This window comes from Eulemur rufifrons, chromosome 21, assembly GCF_041146395.1.
Source record: "Eulemur rufifrons isolate Redbay chromosome 21, OSU_ERuf_1, whole genome shotgun sequence".
Taxonomy (NCBI): domain Eukaryota; kingdom Metazoa; phylum Chordata; class Mammalia; order Primates; family Lemuridae; genus Eulemur; species Eulemur rufifrons.
This window is the reverse complement of record NC_091003.1, coordinates 25,959,376-25,983,812: the sequence shown is the minus strand read 5'-3', so window position 1 is coordinate 25,983,812 and position 24,437 is coordinate 25,959,376. Positions and strand designations below refer to the sequence as shown.

At 58.0% G+C, this 24,437-nt stretch overlaps 2 protein-coding genes across 13 annotated transcripts in view; one reads left to right on the top strand and one right to left on the bottom strand.

The window, feature by feature from the left end:
- The window catches only part of ARVCF (ARVCF delta catenin family member), a 47,625-nt gene extending 44,668 nt beyond the window's left edge, over window positions 1-2,957 (top strand). For 2 of the 9 annotated variants that reach the window (XM_069496831.1, XM_069496830.1), the window contains exons 15-18: window positions 87-177; window positions 446-499; window positions 925-1,010; window positions 2,171-2,957. In XM_069496831.1, coding sequence (XP_069352932.1) covers window positions 87-177; window positions 446-499; window positions 925-1,008 — 229 coding nt within the window. In that variant the 3' untranslated portion in view covers window positions 1,009-1,010; window positions 2,171-2,957. Of the gene's footprint in view, window positions 1-86; window positions 730-924; window positions 1,011-1,572; window positions 2,124-2,170 lie in introns of those variants that run through there. The other 7 variants (XM_069496827.1, XM_069496833.1, XM_069496828.1 and 4 more) reach the window with 6 other exon arrangements.
- Window positions 2,958-4,151: 1,194 nt separating this feature from the next.
- Window positions 4,152-24,243, bottom strand: COMT (catechol-O-methyltransferase). 4 transcript variants are annotated; one of them, XM_069496791.1, is made up of 5 exons: window positions 24,220-24,243; window positions 8,153-8,429; window positions 7,152-7,345; window positions 6,669-6,800; window positions 4,152-4,576 (listed from the first exon to the last, which is right to left on the bottom strand). In XM_069496791.1, the coding sequence occupies exons 2-5, from the start codon at window positions 8,427-8,429 to the stop codon at window positions 4,376-4,378; spliced, it is 804 nt and encodes a 267-aa protein (XP_069352892.1). In that variant the 5' UTR covers window positions 24,220-24,243; the 3' UTR covers window positions 4,152-4,375. The 4 variants fall into 4 exon arrangements, with proteins under 4 accessions (XP_069352892.1, XP_069352891.1, XP_069352889.1 ...); XM_069496790.1 differs by lacking the exon at window positions 24,220-24,243 and adding an exon at window positions 15,908-16,010; XM_069496788.1 differs by lacking the exon at window positions 24,220-24,243 and adding an exon at window positions 14,844-15,058.
- Window positions 24,244-24,437: the final 194 nt, after the last annotated feature.

The window sequence follows — 24,437 nt, the reverse complement described above, 5'->3', positions numbered from 1 at the left end:
CTGCCCAGGCCTCCCCTCACTCCACCATGTCGGGTCCCCAAGCGAGAGCGCCCCAACCTCAGTCCCGTCTGTTTGTGTCTCCTCAGTCTGCAGCTGCTGCTGCCAAGGGACCCAAGGGGGCACCGAGCCCTGGGGGCTTTGATGACAGCACGCTGCCCCTGGTGGACAAGAGCCTTGGTGAGTGCTGGCTGGTGGAGGGTGGCCGGCAGAGTAGACAGGTCTTCTGCCACCAGATGGCCCCATAGGTGGTCTCCCGGGGACTGCCCATGGCATCTGCGTTTGTGTCACGCTGGCAGCGGGGGTTGTCTCCTGGCAGAGACTGGGCAAAAGGAAGCAAAGGCCTTAGAATCAGGGCATTCAGGGTCACCGAGGCCAGCCCCGCTGCGGTCTGTCTGCCCTGGCCCCCGGCCGCTGTGGGCGACCAGCCACCTTCCTGTGCCTGCAGACAGCGAGAAAACAGGCAGCCAAGACGGGATCCCCATGGATGCTCTCGGCCCAGGTGGGTGCAGGCGCGCTGGGAGGGGCTGAGGTCAGACGTGGGTCTGCCGGCTCCGTGGGGTGACGGTGGGTGGTGCCGGTCAGAGAGCAGAGATCTGGGGTGCTAGAGAAGTGAGGGGCAGGGCCGCTAGCGAGCCGTCAGTGCCCAGCCAGGGCCCCAAACCGGCCAGCTGAGGGGGAGCTGGAAGTTGAGCTGCCATGAGGGACAGGCCAGGACCACACTCCTGCGAGGTAGGGGCTGGTGAGAGGTGGGGCTGGCACAGGCCTCCAGGACAGGGCGGGCGGGAGCCCCCTCCCAAAGCCCCCTGTCCCTGGGGCCCCACATCCTGAGATGTGAGACCTGAGAGGTCTCACAGGCTGAGAGGGAGACCTGCCCTTACAGGCCCACCGCTTAGAGTCCCCTCCTGCCCCCGCCCCACCCCACAGATGGATACTCCACGGTGGACCGGCGGGAGCGGAGGGTTCGGGGCGGTGGCTCTGCAGGGGAGGCCTCTGAGAATGAGCCTTTGAAAGTAAGTGGCTGTGGGCAGGCGCCCAGGGAGGCTCCACGCTTGGGGGTGGCCTGGAGAGCAGCCCACGCCTTGCTGAGTCTGGTCTGAGCACTGTGGGCTGCTGCGCCGTGGAGCCAAGCCCGGGAAGCCCTCTCGCGGCAGGCAGTCTGAGGGTGCCAATGGGTTCGAGGCTCGCACCCGCTAGGAGGGGAGGGGACCTGGGACAGCCCTGCCCAGCCACACCCTGCGCAGTCCCGGAGAGCCTGTGAGCAAGAGTGTCTGTCCCCTTCTCTGCATGCGCATGCCTGGGTGAGGGCAGCACCCGCCGCCTGCTCAGTGCCAGTCCCCAGGCTGCGTGCACAGGCCTGTGTGTGTCCATGCGCCATCCCGGCCCGTATGAGCCATGCCAGCTTGGCTCCCCCCAGCCCTCAGCGCCCCCCGTGCTGCCTTGGCAGGCCCACCGTCACAGCACTCTGGCCTTGGCCCGGCCCCCTGCCCAGGCCCACCCCGTTGTGAGCTCCGACTAACCTGCTCTGTTGTGCTTCTAACGCCCTCCTGTCCACCTGTCCGCTGTGCACTGCAGCTCGACCCTGGCAGGAAGGCCCCTCCCCCCGGGCCCAGCAGGCCCGCGGTCAGGCTGGTGGACGCCGTGGGGGACGCTAAGCCTCAGCCCGTTGACTCCTGGGTCTAGCTTGCATGCCTGGTACGTTCTCTCTCGGGTGTCCGTCCACCTGTTTCCCGTCCTCTGGGCGGGGCTTCCCACTGGTCTCCGCTGTCTGCATGCTCCGCTGTACCTGCACGCCCCCCGCAGGACCCCAGCCTCCCGGCGGCAGGCCCAGACGCGGGCATAGGGAAGGCCAGACCGAGCTCAGAGAGGGAGGGTGCTCCTGGGCCCGCAGCGCCGTCCCCAGCACCCTGGGGTGAAGGCCTCAAGGAGACGGGGCCAGAGCAGGCCGGTCCTCTACCCTCAGGTGCCCGGAGCACAGGGCCCCGTGAGGACCAGCAAGTCAGGATCAGCCGTGGAGTCGCGACCCTCAGGGTCAGCCCGCACCACGCACGGCAGCCGCCTCGTCCACATCCTGTCCACGGAGGCAGCCGCCTTGCGGGGCGGTGGCGTTGTCCTGTCCTCGCTTGGCCCCGCCGCCCGCCCACGTCTGCACTGTTCTCTTCTCCCTCCACAGGGCCCCGGCCCAGCCGCTTGTTCTTAGGGATCGGATCACCCGCGAAGGGCCGTCCTGTGCAGACCCTGGGTGGAGCTCACAGCCCCCTGGCGGCAGGAGTTGGCAGCACCTCTGGTCCGAGCCAGGGCCCGCCGTTGTGGACACCCTCGCTCCCTCCCTCTGCTCTCCCCACCTGCCCCCCCAGGCCCGAGTTAGCTGTTTACCGACACGGTGCTGTGTGTGCTCCAGTCTCCAGATAAGGCCGGTTCGGCTGCCAGGGCGGGGCCCAGGGAGGCGCAGGGGACAGCGCCTGGCTGCGCTTTGGGGCGGGCGGGATAGGATAGCAGAGCGTGCCCCTGCGTCAACAGTGCCTGAGAGGAGCGGGCTGGACCTGGCGGTGGAGGCCCCAGGGGCACGCAGCCAAGCAGGGAGGGGGGCAAGGGAAAGCGGTTGGACTTGGAGGGCGTGGGCGCTCCCCCGGGCCACCCTGCACCGCAGGCAGACCACAGAGGGAGGCCTGGCCGCAGGAAAGGAAGCTTTGAAGACAGCAAGATGGGGGCCAGTCTGCGCGTGCCCCCTACCGCCGTGGAGTCCTGCAGACGCGAGGGACCCCGTGCAGGGGCGCCCTTCCCTGCGCTGACTCTGGTGGGGCCGAGGCTGCGACATCCGCCCAGAACCCCGAGTAGCAGCAGCGGCCGGGGGACTGCTGTTCTGTGCCGGCTGTTTGTGATTTAAAAGCAGAAGAAAAGCATTGACAAAAAGCATTAAAAATGAAACCAAAACAAGACTGTATTGGTAACCATCTAAATTTTTGTAAGAAAATTTAAAAATTAAAAAAAAGCGACAAAGGAACTTTGTGTCCTCTGTGGCTGGGATCTTTGTGGCCAGTGATGAGGGCTGGGTTTGTCTGGGTGGCGATGGCCCCAGCCTGGGCTCTGTTCCTGGCCCCTGGGTTCGCTGCCGATCTCTCTATACAGCCGGAGAAGGGGGCTGGCTCCTGGGGGCTTGGCATGGGCCTTAAGCCCGGGAGTGGGGTCCTGGCCAGGGCTGGTCTGGGCACAGGTGGACTCAGCCAGGACAGGCTCAATCCTTGTCCCTGGTCTGGGACCTGGGGCCGTGGAGAGCCTTGGAGGCGGTGGGCAGTCTGGCCTCTTGCGGAGCAGGGTCAGCCCTGGGTTTGGGTAGACACAAACCAACGCCATTGCACTGCTTCGCCAGCTGGGCAGCTACAGGAGTGCCGTGGCCGGTCTGAGCCTCCTCTCCCATGAGCAGGGCCAGGTGGGCTTGGGGAAGGTGCTTCTGCTCAGTGCCACGTGGGGACCCAGAGGGGCTGGCACCACTGCATGGCCATGTCCACCCGTCCCCAGCGCCTGTCTGGTCAGAGACGCTGTGAAGGCTGATACCCCGTCCCAGTTTCCTGGGCAGGCAGATACCCTGTGGGTGGGGCTAACAGGTGCCCCTGGCCTGGTCACGGAGGAGCAAGGCTGCGCCCCCAGCTGTGCCTGGGAGCCCCTGGGCCACGCATGACACCAGGACTCAGCCAGCCATGGGCCTGGCCTGCAGCATCAGTGTTCTATGAAGGGGCCTCTGTAGGGCTGGGCAGTGTCTCATGTCTGTAGTCCTAGTCCTCTGGGAGGCCGAGGCGGGAGGATCGCTTGAGGTCAGGAGTTTGAGACCAGCCTAAGCAAGAGCAAGACCCCGTTTCTACTAAAAATAGAAAAAATCAGCCAGGCTTGGTGGCGCATGCCTGTAGTCCCAGCTTCTTGGGAGGCTGAGGCAGGAGGATCGCTGGAGCCCAGGAGTTGGAGCCTGCAGTGAGCTCTGATGATGCCACGGCACTCTAGCCCGGGTGACAGAGTGAGACTCTGTCTGAATAAAAAGAAAGGGGTGGGGGGCTTTGGAGCATTTGGTGCCAAAGCTGGGGGCAGCAGAGGAACCAGGGAGCAGCATGGCACTTAGAAGAAGGGTACTGAGTCGATTTCTTGTATCTAAACATTTAGATCTTTTTTATTTTGTATTTTAAAGCATGATATTACAGGTAAGACGGTTACATCTAACAGATTTTAGTAAAGAGGTGGTGATTGAGCCTTAAAAAAGCACCGCCTGGAACTGTGGGCGGGCCCAGGCCTCGGGCCTCGGGCCTGAGCGTGTTCTGCGCTTGGGGACAGACCCGGAACTGCAGCGGTGCACTAGCAGGCCTGTCGAGGGGGCCGGGGCAGGGGGCGGTCAGGGCTGCGCTGGGCTGCCGGGGCCCATGTAGACGGCCTTCTCCAGCCCGTCCACGGTCCGTATGTACTCCAGGTACGAGGAGTAGTGTGTGCACTCGAAGCGGCTGCTCCCGCGAACGTATGCCAGGAAGTCTGGCGTGCCCGGGCAGATCACGTTGTCGGCCAGCAGCACCGTCCCTTTCCGTAACAGGCCACATTCCTGCAGGGGACAGACAGACAGGGGCTGAGGGTCGGCGTGCCCACCCCACAGTGGACGGGTGCTCCTCACCAGGCTGCGGCCCCACACTCGGCCTGTGCTTGGCCCCCGGGGTCTGGGTCTCCTGAGACCCTCCGTTTTCTGCGCAGCAAGACCCCTGCAGAAAAGGGCTGCGTGAGAACAGGGACCTGTCACGCCCCCTTCACTCCTGGGTCTGCCCCAGCCCCTGGAACAGCACGTGGCACACAGCAGGAGCTGGCTGGGTGAGTGGGGGAGATGGCAGGGCCGGTGGCCACCCGGAGCCAGGCACACAGGGCACAGTGCCCAGGGCAGGCACTGTGGGGAGGTCCCTGGAGATGAGCTGGGCCTACAGGGCCGGGCAGGGCCGACCTCCCACCAACGAGCCTCCCCTTGGGGGCCAGGGTTGGCCCGGGGTGCCCCCAAGCCCCCGAGTTTACAGAGTCCCGTCTCCGCCAGTGCTGGGCTCTGGAGGGCCCCGGCCTGTTACGGGACATGCAGCCGCAGGCAGGGCCCCCAGGGTCCGCTGTCGGGAGAGGCCTGGTAGCATGTGTGTCTGTCTAGGCTGGAAGAGCTGCTCTCGTCACACAGAATGAAGAAACCTTGAGAGGAAGTGTGTGCCTTTGGGGGAGGGGCAGCCCAGTCACCCAGTCCTGGAGATTTGACCTTGGAAGCGCGAGGGTTTTTATACAATCGAGAAAGAAAAAAGCAAAAGATTCCAGGCGGGAGGGGTCTGCAGGTGACTTGGGGATGGGCAGGCTGGGGGAAGCCGAGGGGCCCTTAGGCCAGCTGTGACAGCACAGCTGCATGGCCAATGAGAGAAGGGGACAGCCCCAAGGTCCAGAATTTGAACAGGAAGTACCACTAGGAATCATGTGTTTTCTCTTAGAAAATAAAAAACAAAAAAGAATGTCCTAGCAATGTCTGCTGGGAAGACCTAGAACAGAGTGGCCCAGGAGGAGGGGGCTCCCTCCCGGTCTGGGCCGAGGCCTGGGCTCCCAGACGCTCAGGGAATCCCGGACAAGACCCCTGCCACTACCCTGGTGACGCAAGTCCTCGGGTCCATCCTCTGGGCTCCGGACTCCCTCCCTGTCCACTCGCAGGGCCCAGGGCCTCCCAGTGGGTCCCAGGCCCTCCGAGACTCCCTCCCCATGGCCCTCGCTATCCATGAGCCAACGGGATCTTTCTGGAAGACAGGTTTAACTTCGCCCTCAGCTGCTCAAAGCTCTGGGTGCCCAGCCTCCCTGTTCCCAGAAGGTCCTGTGGCCTTTGACACCACCAGGCCCCTGTGGGTGCTGGTCCCACCCATCCTGGCCCGGCTGCCCAAGCCGTGCTCACGGTCACACCGCACACAGGAATGTCCAGCTCCTGGGAGGGCTGTGGGGCACAAGCAGCAGGCTGCCAGGGCAGGGACAGCCCATGCCGGCCCGGGCAGGGAGGCCGTGGGGGCAGTTTCCCCAGCCTTGGGAGGGCCGAGGAGCTGCCCAGGGTCCCCTTCTCGACCACCAGGCAGGGACACGCCAGCCTGCTAGGGAGGCTGCACAGTGTGCCAAGCCCCAGCCCCAGGAAGCAAGGACACTCCACTCGGTGCCTGGCCCCACTCACAGGCGCTGGGGCTTCTGGGGGGGCGGGGGCTGCACAGCAAGGAGACGCGGCTCTCCCTGCACCGGCACCACCAGGGGCCCCGTGGCAGAGTGGCCCCCACGGCCCTGTCCCAGCTCCTGGGCCCTGGGCCCCTTCCACACAGGCGTTCTGGTCCATGGCACCTGCCCCCTCCCCACTGCCCACCACCCAGCAGCACCTTGCCTGGGCACAGGCAGGCTGGCACTCCTATTCCCAACAGGCCACCTGGCCCGGTCCCCCTCACCCTTTCCCACCTGCCACAGGGCTTCCTCGACCCTTTGTGCTCCCTAACCTCAGGTGGCGCCACCTCCAGGGTGAGGTCTCTGGCTCAGGTGGCCCCCGAGGGCCAACCCCCCCCTCCCCCGGCAGAGCTCAGCTGGGGCGCCCGGCTCCCGTGACAGGCTGGGGCTGACCATCGGGCCGTGGCAGCAGCCAGCACAAGGCCCGGCCTCACCTCCAGGAGCAGCGTGTCTGGCAGGTATCGGTCCTTCCAGTGGTCAAGGAAGACCATGTCCAGCGTGTCCACGTCATACTTCTTCTTTAGCTGGGGGATGATGTCCTGGGATGCCCCGACCGCAATGGTCACCTGGAACAGTGTTCTGTCAGCGCCTGGGCCCAGGGCCCGGACACCCACTTAAGCAGGCACCCGACAGTCTGGGGTCCTGGGGGGACAGGCCCCCTCTGGCCCTGTCCCTCTGGGGTAGCCTCAGGAGTCCCTGCTCTGTAGAATGGGGCTGGGACCTCCTTCGCCCAGCTGCTGGGGTTCTTTCCTCGGCCCCAGGCCCGGGCAGCACTGGGGTACAGACGGCACCCAGGAAATGTGGCCTTGACCCAAGCCTGGGTGTGAAGCGGGCCCTCCCACCTGCCCGCCAGGCCTCTTTGGGCCTCACTGTCCACATCTGCCACCCTGGGTGAGGCGCGCCGCACCTTGTCCTACCTTGTCCTGCAGGCCGGCGAACTCCACCATCTGCTGGGTGATGGCGGCGTAGTCGGGGTTGAGCTCGATGGTGATCAGCCTGGCGCCAGGGGACAGGCAGCGGGCCATCAGCACAGCCGAGTAGCCGCAGTAGGACCCCAGCTCCAGCAGCACGGAGGGCTGGCACTCCCGCACCACCGCGTCCACTATCTGGCCTGTGGGGCGGGGCGGGGCATGTGAGTGCAGGTCGAGGGGGGGAACCAGGCCCCCAGTCCTGGGCCCCCACCTCTCCCGGCTGAGCAACAGCCCCTCCCGAACACCTGGCCTCTAGCCCTCCCCTCCCCTCCCCCTACCTGCTTCTAGGGGGCCGTTTACTTCCACTGCCAGCGGCCAAACCCAAGCACCTGGCCCCAACGGCACACACCCTCCGCTCCCAGGGTCCCTCAGGCCTCTGAGCCTTTGCACATGCTGGTCCCTCTCTTTCCCAGCCTCCCTGGCTGATCCCAACTTGTCCCAACCCAGAGCTGCTCTCTCTGGAAGCCCCTGCCCCAGGCTGGCGTCCCAGCCCAGAAGAACCTGTCTGACAGGTCTAGGCAGGTCCACGGTGGGCCGGGGCAGAGTTCAAGTTCAAGGGGAGCCCCACCACCTTCACAACCTGTGAGTGTGGGGGCAGGTCTTCCCCGGGAAGCAGGCAGCACTCTGACTCCCGCCCAAGACACAGGACGGTGGCCTTCCTAGCTGGCGCTCTCCTGACAAACCACATTTTATCCATGCCCCGTCCACTCCACTGGGACAACAGTCTGGGTGCAGAGTCCGGCAATTTGTGTCCAGGTCTCTGCATGACCGTTCCCCGGGGGGAGGGGGCCAGAGGCCAGGCCTGCAGCTCAGGCCCCGGGCTCTAGAGCAGCCGCGGCCTGGGCATGTCCCAGCTTCCCCACTGCCCAGACGTGGAGTGGTACCAGCCCCCGCGCGAGCTGTGCTGCGTGGCGTGGGGCCCCCACGCCTGCTGGCCAGGCCCTCACCTTTCTTGTCGCCCACGTTCATGGCCCACTCCTTCTGCGAGCAGTAGGTGTCGATGGCCTCCAACACGCTCTTCGGGTTTCCGCACTCCGCGTGCTGCAGCACGTGGCGCAGGATGCGCTGCTCCTTGGTGTCCCCCATGAGCAGGTCGCAGAAGGGCTGCAGGACCAGCTCGTTCCAGGAGATGACACACACGCCCCAGTGTCTCCGCAGCAGCAGCGCCAGCAGCGCCAGGCCCAGCGAGGCAGCTACCAGCAGCAGGGGCGGGGCCTCCAGCATCTGCGGGGCAGGGAGGGCGGGCGGGGTGGGGCCTCAGCGCGCTGTGCCCTTCCTGCCCCGAGTTTGGGAGTGCTGCCGCTGCCCCCTTGTGTTGACAGAGGGCCAAGGTGCAGAGAAGCCGCCATGTGTCTCAATTGCCTAACTCGTGTCAGCGCCAGGAAGCCAGACTCGCGACCCCTCTGGCACGCGGGTGGACGGAGCAGGGGTGCCCCTGGCAGTCCTGTGTGGAGGCTGGCCTGGCCCTGGGCGCCTTCCCAGACAGGGAGGGGGTGGGGGTCAGCTTCAGCCAGGGACCCTCTTAAATCATACACAACAGAGGTGACTGGGGCCCAGGGCTGTCCCCTCCCAGCCAGCTTAGAGGACACACAGGTGGTGAAAGGCCCCATGGCCTGGAGCTGGGGGTGGTGAGGGCTGGCCCCGGGAGAGCGTAGACGGTGCAGGGAAGCCCCCTCCCCCGTGCAGCCCCCGGCCCCAGGCAGGGAGCCCACACTGGACGCTCGTGCTCCGGACGGCCCGAGAGATGCATGTGGCCTTCCACGGACGTTCCAGGTGAGGACACAGGCGGTTCCCAGGCCAGGCGCCCCAGGACAGACCCACTCACTGCACCCCTCGGGGACTGCCACAGGCTGAGACAGGCCGCCCTGCCACCCGCCGTCGTGTGACAAGACATGCAAAGCTGTTCCTCGCGGCATGACGGAATCATGGCAGTGGCCCCACGTGAAACCCCGTTTGAAATTCCCCTGGCAAGCCACCCTCTGGGCGGCAGCCTGGGACCGGGGACCCGGCCAGCGTGGAGCCCGTTCACAGCGTTCCGGGCAGAAGCCCATGATTTCGAGTCAGACACCCTAAAATGGAAAAGGACGCAAAACAGAGGAACTTGGGAACCTTCTGCCGGGCGCTGTGGGCACTCACAGGTCTTTCTGGAGCCCTGGCGGCCCGCACACCCTGCTCTCGGCTAGACGCTTCCCTCAGAAAGGCACGTCTGGCCGAGGACGCAGGTCCGGGCCCAGCGGGGCGACTCCCAGAGGACACCTCAGGGATCCAGGGGACAGACGGAAGAGCAGTGGGAAAGCTGAGGCCCCGGAGGGCCGCGTGGACACCCAGACTCCTGGGGGCCTCAGCCACGCGGCCTATCGACACAGGCCGACTGGATGCGTGGCCGGCAGGCCTGTGCGCTCACGCCGGGCCTGAACCCGCACCTGCCCCTGCTCTGCCCACCGGCTTCCCTCAGCGGCGGCCCCGCACAGCCGCTCTGAGCCCGGCTCCCAGCCTCCTGGCTGCAGGAAGGGCCTGGGCCCTGCGTCCCGAGCTCAGCGGCAAAGCATAACGCATATATATTATATGTACAAATTATGTCTGGTAATAGGTGATTACATATTACCAGATACAATTTGTTTGGACTTCAATTTTACCTTTCGATAATCAACAGAAACTGCTGGAGGAGGCCAAGGTCCAGGTATCTGAGCCCTTCCCCAGAGGCCAGCCTTGCCCGGCCTTCCCTGGAGGGCCGAGGGGGCGCTTCACCTTTCTGGCCTCAGAAGGGACAGCAGAAGGCCTCAGAGAGTGTCCCCCAGCCAGGGACTCTGGGGACAGTCTCCCTGGTCCTTGTCCACGCTGCACCTTGGGAAATGAAGGAGAAAGGAACCATTTTGCCCAAGCTGTATTGCCCTGGAGAGCCATTCATGAACTTGGAAATGACACATAAGACCAACGGCTAGTTTGCCAAGAACACGTACAAATCGATAAGAAAAAAACAATCCAAGACAAACATGGGCCAAGGTGCTTACAGGAAAAGGCCAAAGGGCCAGAAGCCCCGGGCAGGAGCGGCAGCCCACACCCAGCGGGGGTGAATCTCGCCATCTGCCCACACCTCGCCGGCACGGGGGCTGCAGCGCGGCAGGTGGGCCACCACAGCCCCCGGGCAGGACGTGCCATGACCCGTGAGGGGAAAATCCAGGGAGACGGTGCGGTCGACAGGACAGGGTGTCCCTCTGGGAGAAAGACGACAGGAAACAGCGCAGCCCACGCAGGCCTGACGTGGCCAGGAGTCTCCACTTCGCTCCTCTCTTCCCAGTTGGCATTTCGTGGCCACACACGTGCGTTGCCTTGTTTGTGAGCAGTACCTGTTACCTGTGCTCATGTGCCCATGACTACTAGAGTAGTATTTCTGTGGTGAGCTAGTGGGCCATGTGTTTATTCTCTGTATTTCAAAAAAAACTCTAGTAAATGTTAGAAATAAATACCCAAGATAAAAAAGGATATTCTGGGCCGGGCGCGGTGGCTCACGCCTGTGATCCTAGCACCCTGGGAGGCCGAGGCGGGCGGATCGTTTGAGCTCAGGAGTTCGAGACCAGCCCGAGCAAGAGCGAGACCCCGTCTCTACTAAAAATAGAAAGAAATTATATGGACAACTAAAATACATATAGAAAAATTAAAAAAAAAAAAAAAAGGATATTCTGCCTAAATACAAATTGCTCGCTGGACCTGGAGCTCTGAACTAGAGTTGAAGCCCTGTAATACTTGAATTGTGTAAGAATTTGGCTTTTAAATCTCTAATTTCTCGTAAATTTGCAGGCAGGGCCAGTGTGAGGGAGCAGAGGGCAGGGGTGGCTGAAGCCCTTTTCCTGTCAATAAATCAATCAGGGGGACGGCCACTCCCACTCCCTCTGCAGGCCCCCCACCACTCCCGCTGCACCCCCTCCCAGGCCCTCCTGGGCTGGGGGCTCAGGAGGCCTCAAGGTCAAGGGGCTGACCCGACACACCCCGCCCCCAGGCCGTGCCTGCGGGAAGGGGCTCCACAGTCACCTCAACCTCCCCGTGGTCCTCCTGCGACCCCCACAGGAGAGTCCTGGGATTCTCCTGTGAGTAAGAGGGACCACAGCCTGGAGCAGAGGAACTGGCGGCCCCGGGCCACCAGCTGCGTGCTGGCCACTGCCCACACTGCCTCTTGAAGGCCTCTTCCTGGCTAATAACCCCCCGCCAGCCTCCCCGCCGTGGGCCTCCCTGACAGCGGGGTCCCAATGCTTCAGAACAGCCTCCTCTGCTCTGCCCAGCAGGGGAGGCCAGGGGCAAGGGGCGGACCCTTTGGGTAGCTGGGTAGCGGAGGCCAGACCACGCCCAGCCAGTGGCCATCACCCTGAGTTTTACAGAACAAAAGCAGGAGCAGTGAGTGACGGGAGGGCCCCACTAGAGGAAGCTGCAGAGGACGCTGTTCAGAGCGGCTGCTCTTGCGTGGGGTCCTGGGCCCCCAGGCCGGGCATGCCAGCTCCCTATCGCAGGACCCCCTGGTCCCACTGCCCTGTCCTGGCTCCGTGACCTGGGGGGCAGAGGGCCCCCCGTACCTTACACAGATGCAAAAAGAACCAGCTCCACAGAGGACTCAGCGGGACCCTCTCTGCTTCTATGTTTGAAACGTCACGGAAAGTTTTTAAATGGCTTGCCGAGCACACCTTTCAAATGTGGTTTCTGGACCAGTGAAGACGGGAAGCCCGGGTGCCCACCCTGCCCCTCCCTCCCCGCGGTGCCAATGCTGGGAAAGCTGCTCGGGAGGCTGGGCCATTACGGGGCCCCTCAGGTGCACCCCCAGTTCGCGGGGAGACACACGTGGGTGTCCACACCGGCCAGAGCAACCACAGACTTCATGCAGTCCTTACCAAAAATCTCAAGGGGCCGGGCGGGGTGGCTCACACCTGTAATCCCAGCACGCTGGGAGGCAGAGGCAGAAGGATAGCTTGAGGTCAGGAGTTCGAGACCAGCCTGAGCAAGAGCGAGACCCTGTCTCTACTAAAAATAGAAAAAATTAGCCAGGCGTGGTGGTGTGTACATACTCTAGCCCAGGCAACAGAGCGAGACTCTGTCTCAAAAAAAAAAAAAAAAATCTCAAGAGCATTTTTTGCAGAAATAGAAAACTCCATCTTAAAAGTCATGAGCACCTGTAGTCTCAACTACTCAGGATGCGGAGGCAGGAGGATCACGTTAGGCCGGGAGTGCAAGGCCAGGCTGAGCAACATAGTGAGACACCATCTCAAAAAAACAAAATAAATATCTCATTAAAAAAAAAAGTCACAGGCCGGGCATGGTGGCGCATGCCTGTAGTCCCAGCTACTCGGGAGGCTGAGACAGTAGGATCGCTTGAGCCCAGGAGTTTGAGGTTGCTGTGAGCTAGGCTAACGCCACAGCACTCACTCTAGCCTGGGCAACAAAGTGACACTCTGTCTCAAAAAAAAAAAAAAAAAAAAAAAAGTCACAACAAAGCTACAGTACTTAGAACAGGGAAGTGCTGGCATAGGATAGACATATGGACCAACTGAGAGCCCAGAAGTGAACTCTCCTGTCTGTGGTCAAATGGGTTTCAACAAGCAAAGAAGGAAATGGGACCCACAGCATATATTAAAAAATTAATTCAAATTGGATCAAAGACTTGACTTTAAGAACTAAAACTACAGAACCCAGAAGAAAACAAAGGAGTAAATCTTCATGACCATGCATTTGGCAATGAATTCTTACATGTGACGCCAAAAGCACAGGCAACAAAAGAAAAATAAATTGCACTTCATTAAAATTAAAACCTTTTGTGCATCAAAGGGCACTAGTAAGAGAGCAGACCTCAGCCCACAGAAAGGGAGAAAATATCTGCAAATCATTTATCTGGCGAGAGGTTAATACCCAGAATATATAAAGAACTCCTACAACTGAACCACAAAAAGACAACCCAATTTAAAAATGGGACTTGAAGAGACATTTCTCCAAGGAAGATATACAAATGGCTAAAAACCACGTGAAAAGACGCTCACCGTCATTAGTCACTAGGGAAATGTGAATGAAAACCCCAGGCTGCCGCTTCACAGCCAGCAGAACGGCATTTTTTGGGGATCAAGAAGGCTAGTCTCAAACTTCAGGTGTCAAGAGAGCCTCCTGCCTCAGCCTCCCGGGCGGCTGGGTTTACAGGCGTGCTGCTGTGCCCGGCTACTTTTTTTTTTTTAAGGAGAGTAAGTGTTGGTGAGGATGTGATGAAATGGGAACCCTCTTGCATTGCCGGTATGAACGCTATAGAAAACAGTTCATGGTTCCTCAGGAAGTTGAACATGGAATCACCATGCACCCAGCAGTGTCGCTCCTACGTGCACACCGCGACCTGGAAACAGACTCGGATGCTCGTACGCCACGAGGCAGAGCAGCACCATTTACAGCAGCCCAGGGACCCGTCGACATCTGAGTGCATCGACACGATGTTGCATATCCACGCAATGGAGCATTATCCGTTATTGAAAGGAACGGAGTATGATTCACGCTGCTACGTGGACGAACAATAAAGACATTACGCTAAGTGAAATAAGGCAGATGCAAACAGACAAATACTGTGTGAGTCCACTTACACGAAATGCCTAGAATAGGCAAATCCCCACCGAAAGAAAGTAGAGTGGAGGTTACTGGGGCTGGCGGAGCAGGACTTATTGCTTAAGGGTTACAGAGTTTCTGTCTGGCATGAAAAATATTCTGGAAACGGTGGTAACAGTTATACAACATTGTGGATGTACTTAATGCCACTGAACTGTACACTTAGAGATGATTAAAATGGTAAATTATAAGTTCTGTATATTTTACCATGATTAGAAAAACATAGTGAAAAACAAACTAAAAAAAAAAAAAACAGGCAAACCCTGCTCCTGGCCCTCCCTGTTCCAAAAAGGGAAAAGGGACGTGCCATCTCCCCGGGAGACCTGGGGGACAGCCAGCCACAGCTGCCGGAGCTGCCGCCTGCTCTCTGCCCGCCCCAGCTCAGCCCGACGGCAGGGTCTGCTTGCTGCCCCTCAGAGGACGCCCACCTCCCTCTCGGAGGCAGGGCGGGGAGCCTCCTTGTCCCAGCAGAAATCTGCCCACCCTGAGCTCCCCTCGCAACACCGCAGTGTGGGCACCCGCAGCTGGGGGGCGCCACGTCCTTCTCTGGCCCGACGGGCACACAGACCTGGCCGAGCGCCGGCTGCCTTTCCCCAACAATGACAACAGCCAACTGCCCCAAAACCTTCCTCATTATAATTCTGTTCTTAAATGTGCCCCCGACCCCGAAACCTGTGACCTCCCCTCCCACCGTCATTCATCCTCCCCCAGGCCTGGCTTGGCAGCGGGCCGAGACCCCAGCCAGGGTGGGCCAGACCCCAGGGCCACCGATCCCCGGCCAACAATTCTGTGATCCTTTGTGGCAAATACGCTTGGCACATCCGGCCTGACGGCCAAACCTCACCACGGCCTGCCCCGACCGACACCCGCACGCGGGGCCCCACGCAGCCCTGGTGGCCCTGAGAGGTGGGAGCGCAGCCGCTCCTCTCTCAGGACATCCCAGAGGGTCGCAGTTATCCCCAGCGGGGCCCAGGGAGACAGGCCCACAGCTGCTGGGGGCAGAGGGCAGGTGCTCACCACGAAGGCCTTTTCCTGGTCACGCAGACGTGGAGGGACAGGACGAGTGGCCACGCGGAGCTGCCAGCCACCCCACCACGGGCTGTTTCCAGCAGGTCTCCTCCCGCTCCGAAGTGCCAGGGGCCGTCCAGCTCACGCGAGCACTGTGGGAGGCGCCCGGGGCTGAGACAGCGGGGCTGGGGGGCAGCCCGAAGGGGCAGGGCAGGACCATGGGTCCTGGGTGGGGCTCAGGGCGTCCTGTCCCCTCTTCTGTAAAACAGGGTAATGGCTCCACCTCTCCTGCGTGGTGGAGGGTGAGGCATGACAGTGTCCATGTAGCAGCTGCGCAGCTCACACGCGCCTGCCACATGCCTGCACACGCATGTGCGCCAAAAGCACAGGATGCCCTTGGTGCCTCCCGCCAAATGACACTCATCTTCCTTTAAAAGATGGAAACGTTTTCCATAAATATACTGCAAGTAACATCAGTGGGATGAGACACTTAAAAATCCTTTAAAAATATAAACTACCTATATGACCTAGTTTCTAGGCTCATTTTTGAAAATCCGTAAGACGGCACCTATGTACATGGCTCCCAGGGCCCGCGGAGAGATAGGCCAAGGCCACCCCGTGTGCTCAGGAGACCTCAGACGGTGGTGGAGGGAGGGGTTGCAGCCAGCCTCCCTGAGGAAGCTACGCCGTCCTGCCCGGGGAGAGGGGCTGGGAGGGGGGACTGAGCCGGGAGGGTCAAAGGGCCTGTGTCCCCAGCCTCAGGGAGCATGGGGGCCGGGGCTGGCACAGCCTGGCGTCCTGCAGAGGGCCCAGCCCCAGGCCCGGGGAAGCTCTCGCACAGGCTGCGCACCTGCAGCTTGCCCGGTGCTGCGGGGATGACCATGGCGATTCTGTCATCGCAGCCACACCAGGGGCAGGTGCGAAGGCAGGAGCCTGCGGGGCACCTGCAGACCCACAGCCCCGGGCACCCCCAGGCCAGCCCTGCCTGTGGTCCCCTCCCCTCCCTCTGCAGGCCACACTGCCACCAGAGTGTCACATTCCCCGTGACCCTTCGCGGGCATGCCCCCACTCACATGCGATCCTGCCTCCGCACCTCTTCAGAGAGGACCCCCTTCAGGCCCGTGGGCTCGAGCGCCGGGAGCAGGGCCCGCTGTCTCAGCTCCCAGGAGAGGGCGGGCCTCGGGCCAGGGTGCAGGCTGGCCAGGATCCGAGTGGAGAGGACGGAAAGGACAGGGCGCCTTTAGGGCGCGGGTGCAAGGCCCCTGGCCCTGCCTCTGTGGGGGGGTGCCCAGGTCAGCCCTCTGCCCCCGGGCCAGCCCCACCAGACCGAGCCAAGAGCCTGCTCTGCCTGGGAACTGGGAGTCGCCGGCAGCTCTGGGCACTGTGAACAAAGCCCAGCAGCTGTGCCAGCCCCAGCCTGGGCACGCCTCCAGCTCTCCCCGCATGAGGGCCCAATCTGACCTCCTCATCCCACTCCTCAAAGCCTGGGCAGCCATGCCTCCACTCTCCCTCCGCCAGGCTGGGTCCCGACGTCTCTCCGACGAACTCCAGCTGGGCTCCTCCCCGCCCTCACCCTGGCCTATCAACATAGTTTCTATCAGCTCAAGGCCACATCCCTAGGATGCTCCTAGCCCCTTGGGCAAACTCAAGGCTGCAGGGAAAACTTCCAGTCTGTTCCAGCCAGCACCTGTGGACAGGGCCCAGGAGCCTGAATTCGATAAGCCCCGGTGGCCCACCCAGACGGGCTTCACACGGACCCCGACCCCTTCCTGCTTTTGTAACTTTCCACTTCCCTGGCTCTCCTCAAGCGCCCCTCATCCTCGCTGCACCTCTGCACAAATCCGAGGGCAGCTCAGCTCTTTCTGCTGCTGTCGGTAGCCACCAAGTAGTTTCTGTCCTTACCACTGTAACTAATGTCCGGCTGTTTCTCTTTGATCCAACGCCAGGACTCAGATCTGGTCGGAACCACCCTTAGACCCTCGGATGCAACAGCCAGACCTTGAGGCACACACAGAGACCCAGCTTTCCTGGGGTGGCCCGTGGTGAGTCCAATTGCTGGTCCAAAGCTCTGGATGAACACCTGATGTAGCACAGTAAGGAACTTTTGCATCCCAAGATTCTGAGGATGTGCTCCGAAGCTGGGCTATGGTCCTGGGCTGCTGCCTTTTTTTTGTTTGTTTCTTTTTCCAATATTTTTAGAGACGGGATCTTGCTCTGTCATGCAGGCTGGAGTGCAGTGGCGTCATCACAGCTCACTGCAGTCTCAGACGATCCTCCCCACTCGGCCTCCCGAGTACCTGGGATTACAGGTGTGCACCACTATGCCTAGCTGATTTTTTTCATTTTTTTTCTCAGAGAAAAGGTCTCACTATGTTGCCCAGGCTGGTCTCCATCTCTGGCCTCAAGTGATCCTCTCGCCTCGGCCTCCTGAGTCAGTGGGATTACAGGCGTGAGCCACCGTGCCCTGCCCCAGGCTTCTTTTGAAAAGTACCTTCTGGGCTGGAACTGCTTCTTTCTGGCTCCTTGCCTTGCGGAGGGGTTCACTTCAGCTCCCCTTGTGAAGTTCTATTTGATCCCGCTCCTCCCATGGGAACGTCTTCCTGGACTCGTCTAGCTATACGCTCCGCCACTACTTCCAATCAATATGGGCAAATGAAACTACTGGGAACAACAGGCACAAAACAAACGCTGCCTGCTTCTTTCCTGGTTGGCATGACCTAACCAAGGATAATTTGGAACGTCAGTGGTTTCTTTGGGAAACATGAGATCTCCCCAAACTGGCTCCCCAAGTCCTCTCCCACCCCCTCACCACCAACCGTCTTCCCCTCAGGTCCCCTGATGCCCCCAGATGCCCCCTTCAAGCCCTGACCCCTCTACCCCCTGCCTGGCCTCTGCCTTCCCACTGCAGCACCTCAACCCCCATAGCAATGGGGACTTTAGGGCTCCTGCCCATGGGGGCTCTCAGCATCTCAGGGACCCACAAAAGCAACAGCCCGAGCTAATGGGAAACAGATGTTTGGTCCACAGTCTCCGTAAGATTATGGATCAGGGCAAAACAACTCGTAAAGGTCTCCTCCACAAAGACGGGTGGAACACCTTCGCCTCACCTCACCCTCACAGGCAACCCTGCACTGGCCAACCTGCCAGAAACACAGTTCGGATAAAAATACAAAATCGAGCAAAAAAAAGTGAGAACCAGCTCTCATCCAAACTACTGAGTTGTGTTTTGTGCATTGTGTTTTATAATATGTCTGCCTAAAAAAGTTTCTGATATCTTTTTGGTAACTTGCAACCTTAGAGCTATGCTAAGTGAAGTGAAGTCATAGATATTTATTGAATATTGAAATAATTTCTAAATAAGAGAATAGTGAAACATTCTAAGTTTATATACTTTTGGCTTCTTATTTTTATATGGTACACATTGGCTAAGGATGTTTGGGTCTGTCAATAAACATGTTCTTCTCACTACATTAAAAAAATTGGTACTATAAAAAGCATATACCTCTAAGGATGATAAGATGGCATATTCAAAAAATCTGCTAATTAACTGGTATATCACAATTTGCAATTGCTTATCTACTTCCTTGTTTTCTCTGTGAAATATAGGTTGCTAATGGTTAAAAATTATAAAATATGAAAATAAAATTCCTAGAAACAGAAGAGTGAAGGGAAACGATTTTGTATACAAAATATGGGAGGTAAATAGGATCTATTTTTTTTTCCAACAATAGGCAAGAAATATAATTTTAATTAAAAAAGGAAATGGCAAATTGCCGCCCCAATCCTCCGGCATCCGCCGTGTCAAGGGAGAGGTGCGAGTATGCGCCAACGTCACGAGGCTCTCTAGGATGTAGTTTTACATGAAAAGTATGCAAAGAATATAGAATGTGTCTTAGTTAAAAAAACAGTAATTTTGTCCTAAAGAAAAAGAAGAGGGAACATATAAGACAAAACTTGAATGGGGCTGGGCGCGGTGGCTCACGCCTGTAATCCTAGCACTCTGGGAGGCCGAGGTGGGCGGATCGTTTGAGCTCAGGAGTTCGAGACCAGCCTGAGCAAGAGCGAGACCCCATCTCTACTAAAAATAGAAAGAAATTATATGGACAGCTAAAAAAAAATATATATATATAGAAAAAATTAGCCGGGCATGGTGGTTCATGCCTGTAGTCCCAGCTACTCGGGAGGCTGAGACAGGAGGATCACTTGAGCCTAGGAGTTTGAGGTTGCTGTGAGCTAGGCTGACGCCACGGCACTAGCCTGGGCAACAGAGCAAGACTCTGTCTAAAAAAAAAAAAAAAAAAACTTGAATGGATACAGAAAGTTGTAAAAGGTTTGCAGAAAATTAAAAACTTTATAAATCCATTTCATCCCAGCAGCTTTAACCTTATTACATAAAACTCCAAAAAGTTTTGCAGAAAAGGAATTTTATGTAGTGAGGTCAAAGCTGCTGGGATTAAACAGATTTATAAAGTTTTTAATTATGAGTTTCAATATCAATCATGTACTGATAGGAAACTAGAGGTTTTTTTCTCTCTCTTAAAACAACAAAGTTTTTTTGATTATTGGTCTGCTCTTATTTATTGAGTTAATTTTTTAAGAGACACGATCTCGCTATGTTTTCCAGGCTGGACTTGAACTCCTGGGCTCAGGTGATCCTCTCACCTCAGCCTCCAGTGTAGCCAGGGAGACAGATGCCCACAACCAGCTCACAAATCAGGTTTGAAGAAGCCACCACACTCGGCCTGGTCTGCTTCCAATATGGGATGGTAAAAGTGTTTTCTTCACCTTTCGATTCGTACCTTAGCAAAATAGCCCCCTGGGCCTCGCAGCAAATTCATTTACTACATCCCTGATTCCCCGCGTCTTCTCAACGTTGGAAGAGCCAAGGTTTTCTTAAGTCATGTTACTTCCTAGATTTACTTTTATGATCTTTTATTTAACTAGATAACTAAATATTGTTTCACAGTGACTTATAATCCCATTTAGGGGGATCAGTAAATGTTCAAAGCTTTTGACATGTTTGACAACTTTGCCTTCCCACATTAAATCCTAAATGACGTCTTCTTGACCTCAGACTGACTCTGCGGTCTCTGGAAGATCTCAAAGGATTTGTCCTAAACCCAACCCCAACTCTAACCTTGTAAAAGGGAGACATTAAACCAATGGGGTGCGAGTGATGTGGCGACTTTCAGGAAAGGCGCTGCTGCACCCTCTCTAAGTTAGATTGGTTTGGAAAGTCACCTAGGGAATTTAGAAACTGTATACGGTTCCTAGAAATTGGTCAACACCCTTGCCATCCGCGACAGCACCTCCTCTGAGGAGATCGGTCACAATTCTGGTTATCATTTAAAATGCTACCCCAAAAAACCACCAAAATTCCCTGTCCGTTGTATTATTGTGAAATGATCTCTCATCAGATCTTTAATCACTCAATTTTAAGTCTTTTTTTTTTTTTCTGAGACACTGTCTCAGTCTGTCGCCCGGGCTAGAGTGCCGTGGCGTCAGCCTCGCTCACTGCAACCTCAACTCCTGGGCTCAAGCGATCCTCCTGCCTCAGCCTCCCGAGTAGCTGGGACTACAGGCATGCGCCACCACACCTGGCTAATTTTTTCTATTTTTAGTAAAGACGGGGTCTCGCTCTTGCTCAAGCTGGTCTCGAACTCCCGAGCTCAGCCATCCTCCCGCCTCAGCTTCCTAGAGTGCTGGGATTATAGGTGTGAGCCATCATGAGCAGCCCATTTTGTCTTTTGTCATCACAGACAGTTCTTTTACTCTGATGCTTTCCTGAAAGCTCTTGCCACCAGCTACAGGCCAAAGTGCTTCATCTTCAACAGAAAGGGACTGCCTCGGAGACCCCCGGGAAGGCCTGGGACAGGCACGCTGGGGTACCGGCTTCTGGGGGCACTGCGCAGCGTGAGACCACACCAGGACGCCCAGAGTGCTGGTTCAGAAACTCACAGGTTCATGGGACCGCTGACCTAAGATCAAGCCGAACAGGAGTTAAGTACATACCACTGAGTAAACTGAAAAAAGATGCTTAGAAATTTGCATGGCTTTTATTCAGAGCATCATTGGCTCTTTAATGTTCTATTTTCTGTATACAAAAATAAAACTCCCTTTGCTCTTAATCTAAAATTATAGTTTTGTAAATAAAATTGAAACATTTATCTTTTCCTGCCTGCCTGGTCCCTCCAAAAATCAGAAACTATTATTGAGTATCCTTATTTTCATGGCAATATAGTTATCTGCATAACTTCAGTAAGAATCTGTTCTCCTTGTAACAGGACACAGCTAGAACATCGGTTACATTACCAGGGCTTTGACTGGAACGTCCTATTTGGAAATGACGGAAAGCTGACTGCCTAGACCCTTACTGGGACAGAGATATGCCCAGACAGCTTTAAGGATGACCTTATGGAACCAACGCTTACAAAGCCCTTTTTTAAAATAATTTTAAATTTTATGTTAATTTTTTTTCTTGCTCTTTACTTTCTTTTTCCTATTATTAGTTCAATGCTCAACAAAGCCCTCTTGAAAAATCTAGCCTGGTGCCTGACTTACGGGGTTCCCAGTCTAGTACGTGAGTAAGGAAAGTCACTTCCTGGCAGGCCCAGGAACCTTAGAATATTTTGGAGACATCAAGAAGAGAATTCACCCAAATCTATAGTTATTGCAGGTGAAGTCTGAAAGCAAGTTCTCCGCTTGGCTTCCCAGCCTCAAGAGGCTTTTAAAAGTCCCATCTGAGATCCCTTATTAAAAGTTCCGGTGGCCGGGCGCGGTGGCTCACGCCTGTAATCCTAGCACTTTGGGAGGCACAGGTGGGAGGATCCTTTGAGCTCAGGAGTTTGAGACTAGCCTGAGCAAGAGCGAGACTCCGTCCCTACTAAAAATAGAAAAAATTAGCCGGGCGTCGTGGCGTGCGCCTATAGTCCCAGCTACTCAGGAGGCTGAGGCAGGAGGATCACTTGAGCCCAGGAGTTTGAGGTTGCTGTGAGCCAGGCGGATGCCATGGCACTCTAGCCCAGGTGACAGAGCGAGACTATGTCTGAAAATGTCTCAAAAAAAAAAAAAAAAAGTCCCAGTGAAGCAAACTTGAAAGGTCAATTACACTTCTTGCTGCACTTACATACATCAACAAGCCAAATTTAATGAGATCAGAATTATTTTGTAAACAAGAATAATCTTACTTTATCTGCAATCAAAAAGCGGGGCGGTTATAATGAGAAACGTTATCTGTCAGTGGAGTAGTATAACACACCCTTGTGGGTTATCAGAATTCAGTCTCCTTCATTGTCTTTGCGGTTTTATGATCTGCCCGTGAAACTGGACTGGGCCCGCCTCCTACACAGCCTACCAGCCCTGCCAAATGTCCAGTCCCTCGGCCTTCCTGCCATATCCGGCCACAAGACGCCACACTGATGCTTCTCATTTTTCTCCCTCCCTGCTGACTTGGCATCGCGAGAACGCAAACCTGACTCCCAGATCCTTACTGGGACCCAGACTGTCCTGTAGCTGTCCTCCCTCCCTCCCCCACCACCTCAAAAAGCCTGCAGGCAGAAGCCAGACAATGTGACATAGACTTTGAAGGACTCATCACCACAACAAATCACCTATGGGCTGCAGTGGCGCTCCAAGGCCCACTCCAAAAAGTCCTCCGGAGCCCTTGTGTGTTCCATGCTCTACTCCGGGAACCAGCCGTGGCTGTGACATGGATGTGTACGCCATCATCAGCAACGTTCAGAGTACAAGCTGGGAAATCCATCGGATGCCACTGCTGACCTCATTCCACTGAACAGAGACCCAGAGAGCCCAACGTCTAGAAACCTTCTCAGCTGGCTGCCCGCTAGACTGAAACACTGGGTCTACTGTCTGTGCCAACCATTAATCTTTGTTTTTCTTTTTGTTCCCACTGGAATGCCCCTGGTTAAACGTCCGATCACATGAGTTGCCCAGCAAACATCCTCCACCACCAAGGCTCGGCAGATGGTTCAGCTGGGCCTGCACCAATAAAAGACACTAAACAGAAATGGATGGATACTGTTCAGAGGAAAGGGATGTCTCTTCTTTCCTTGACCAAGATGAGGACTGGCAAAGATTCTCCCCTGACCGAACTCCAGCTGCGCTCCTCTGAGCCCTCTTCTCAACTGGGCCTTGAACAAACTGTAGCATCATTTCTAACAGCTCAAGGCCACAGCCCCCTGAACCTGCAGAGAAAACTCAAGGCTGCCAAAAGAACCTTGGGTCTGTCCCAGCGAACCCCTGAAGACACCTGTCTCCCAGGCTGACAGCAGGGCAGCAGCTGACTTCAGTGAGCCCCCGGGGTCCAGCAGGGCTTCACACAGACCCACCCTCCTTCCTGCTTTTGTAATGTTCCACTACTCGAGCACCCCTGCCCCACTCCACTGAGCCCCCAGTTCCTGCTCCTACCCCTCAACGCCCCCTTGACATTGCCAGTTACCACCAGTCACCTCTAGACAAACTGGAACCGAGCTCAGCTCTCCCCTCCTGTCAGGAGTGACTAGGTTAAAAAGTTTTTGCCCCATTAAGGCTGTATTTATTTCTCTTTAAAGTGGCTCCTCCCTGGGCCCTGCAAGGCCCCTCAGAGGCCCTCCCGGAGGAGGCAGCCAGTTCTCAGGGCAGCTCTCAGGATCCCTAAGGCTTGGAGGGGTGGGGGAGGTCACAGCAAACAATGAAAAGCAACAGGACACAAAAATCTCTGGCTGGAAAAACATGAAAAGCTGGTCTGTTAGCAGGGCAGCCTGGGGTGACTTCCCCTTCTGGCATTCCCTGTGGCAGGAGGCAGGCGGGGTGCAGACAGCACAGGCTGGGGTGGGGAGTGCTATTCTCTAGCCTGGAAAAGGCCCAAGGGCACCCCAAGGCACCCCGCAGAGGCCCCAAGGCCTGCAAGAGGGAACCTGCTGGAGAGACCACCCAGAGCCTCTCCTATTCCCGGCCCCCAGCTCCGAGGGTCTGACTCCGGCCTTGGGACCCTCCAAGGCGGGTCACTATCCCAGGGACAGGCTGATCCTGCCCTGCGGACCCCCACCGGAGACTTGAGGCCGAATCTCCCACCTATGTCTGGAGCCCCCCCACCCCGGCACAGATTCTCAACCCCTCCTCGCTATGACGAATCTGGGGACCCTGCCCCTGTCCAGAGACCCCTACCCAAGGTTAGATGCCCTCACAAGTGTCCGAATTCCCCACCCCCTGACGGCCCGGAGACGCCCGACCTAAGTCAGATCCCTTCCCAGCACTGCGAATCCCTCCGCCCCGCACACACCAGGGTTCCCCCGCCCAGGTCGGGTCCCTTCACCGAGGCCCGAATTCCCCAGCCCGCCCAGACCCCCCAGCGGGGCCGGAGACCCGCGCCCGGCCGCGCACTCACCTCCCTCGCTGCAGCGCCCCGTCCGGCCCCGTCCCGCCCCTCCGGCCCCGCCCCATCCGCCCCGCCGGCCCCGCCCCGCCCCGCCGGCCCCGCCCCGCCCCGCCGGCCCCGCCCCGCCCCGCCCCGCCGGCCCCGCCCCGCCGGCCCCGCCCCATCCGCCCCGCCCCGCCCCGCCGGCCCCGGCGCAGGCAGCGCTGCGGACAGCCCGGCGCCCGCGA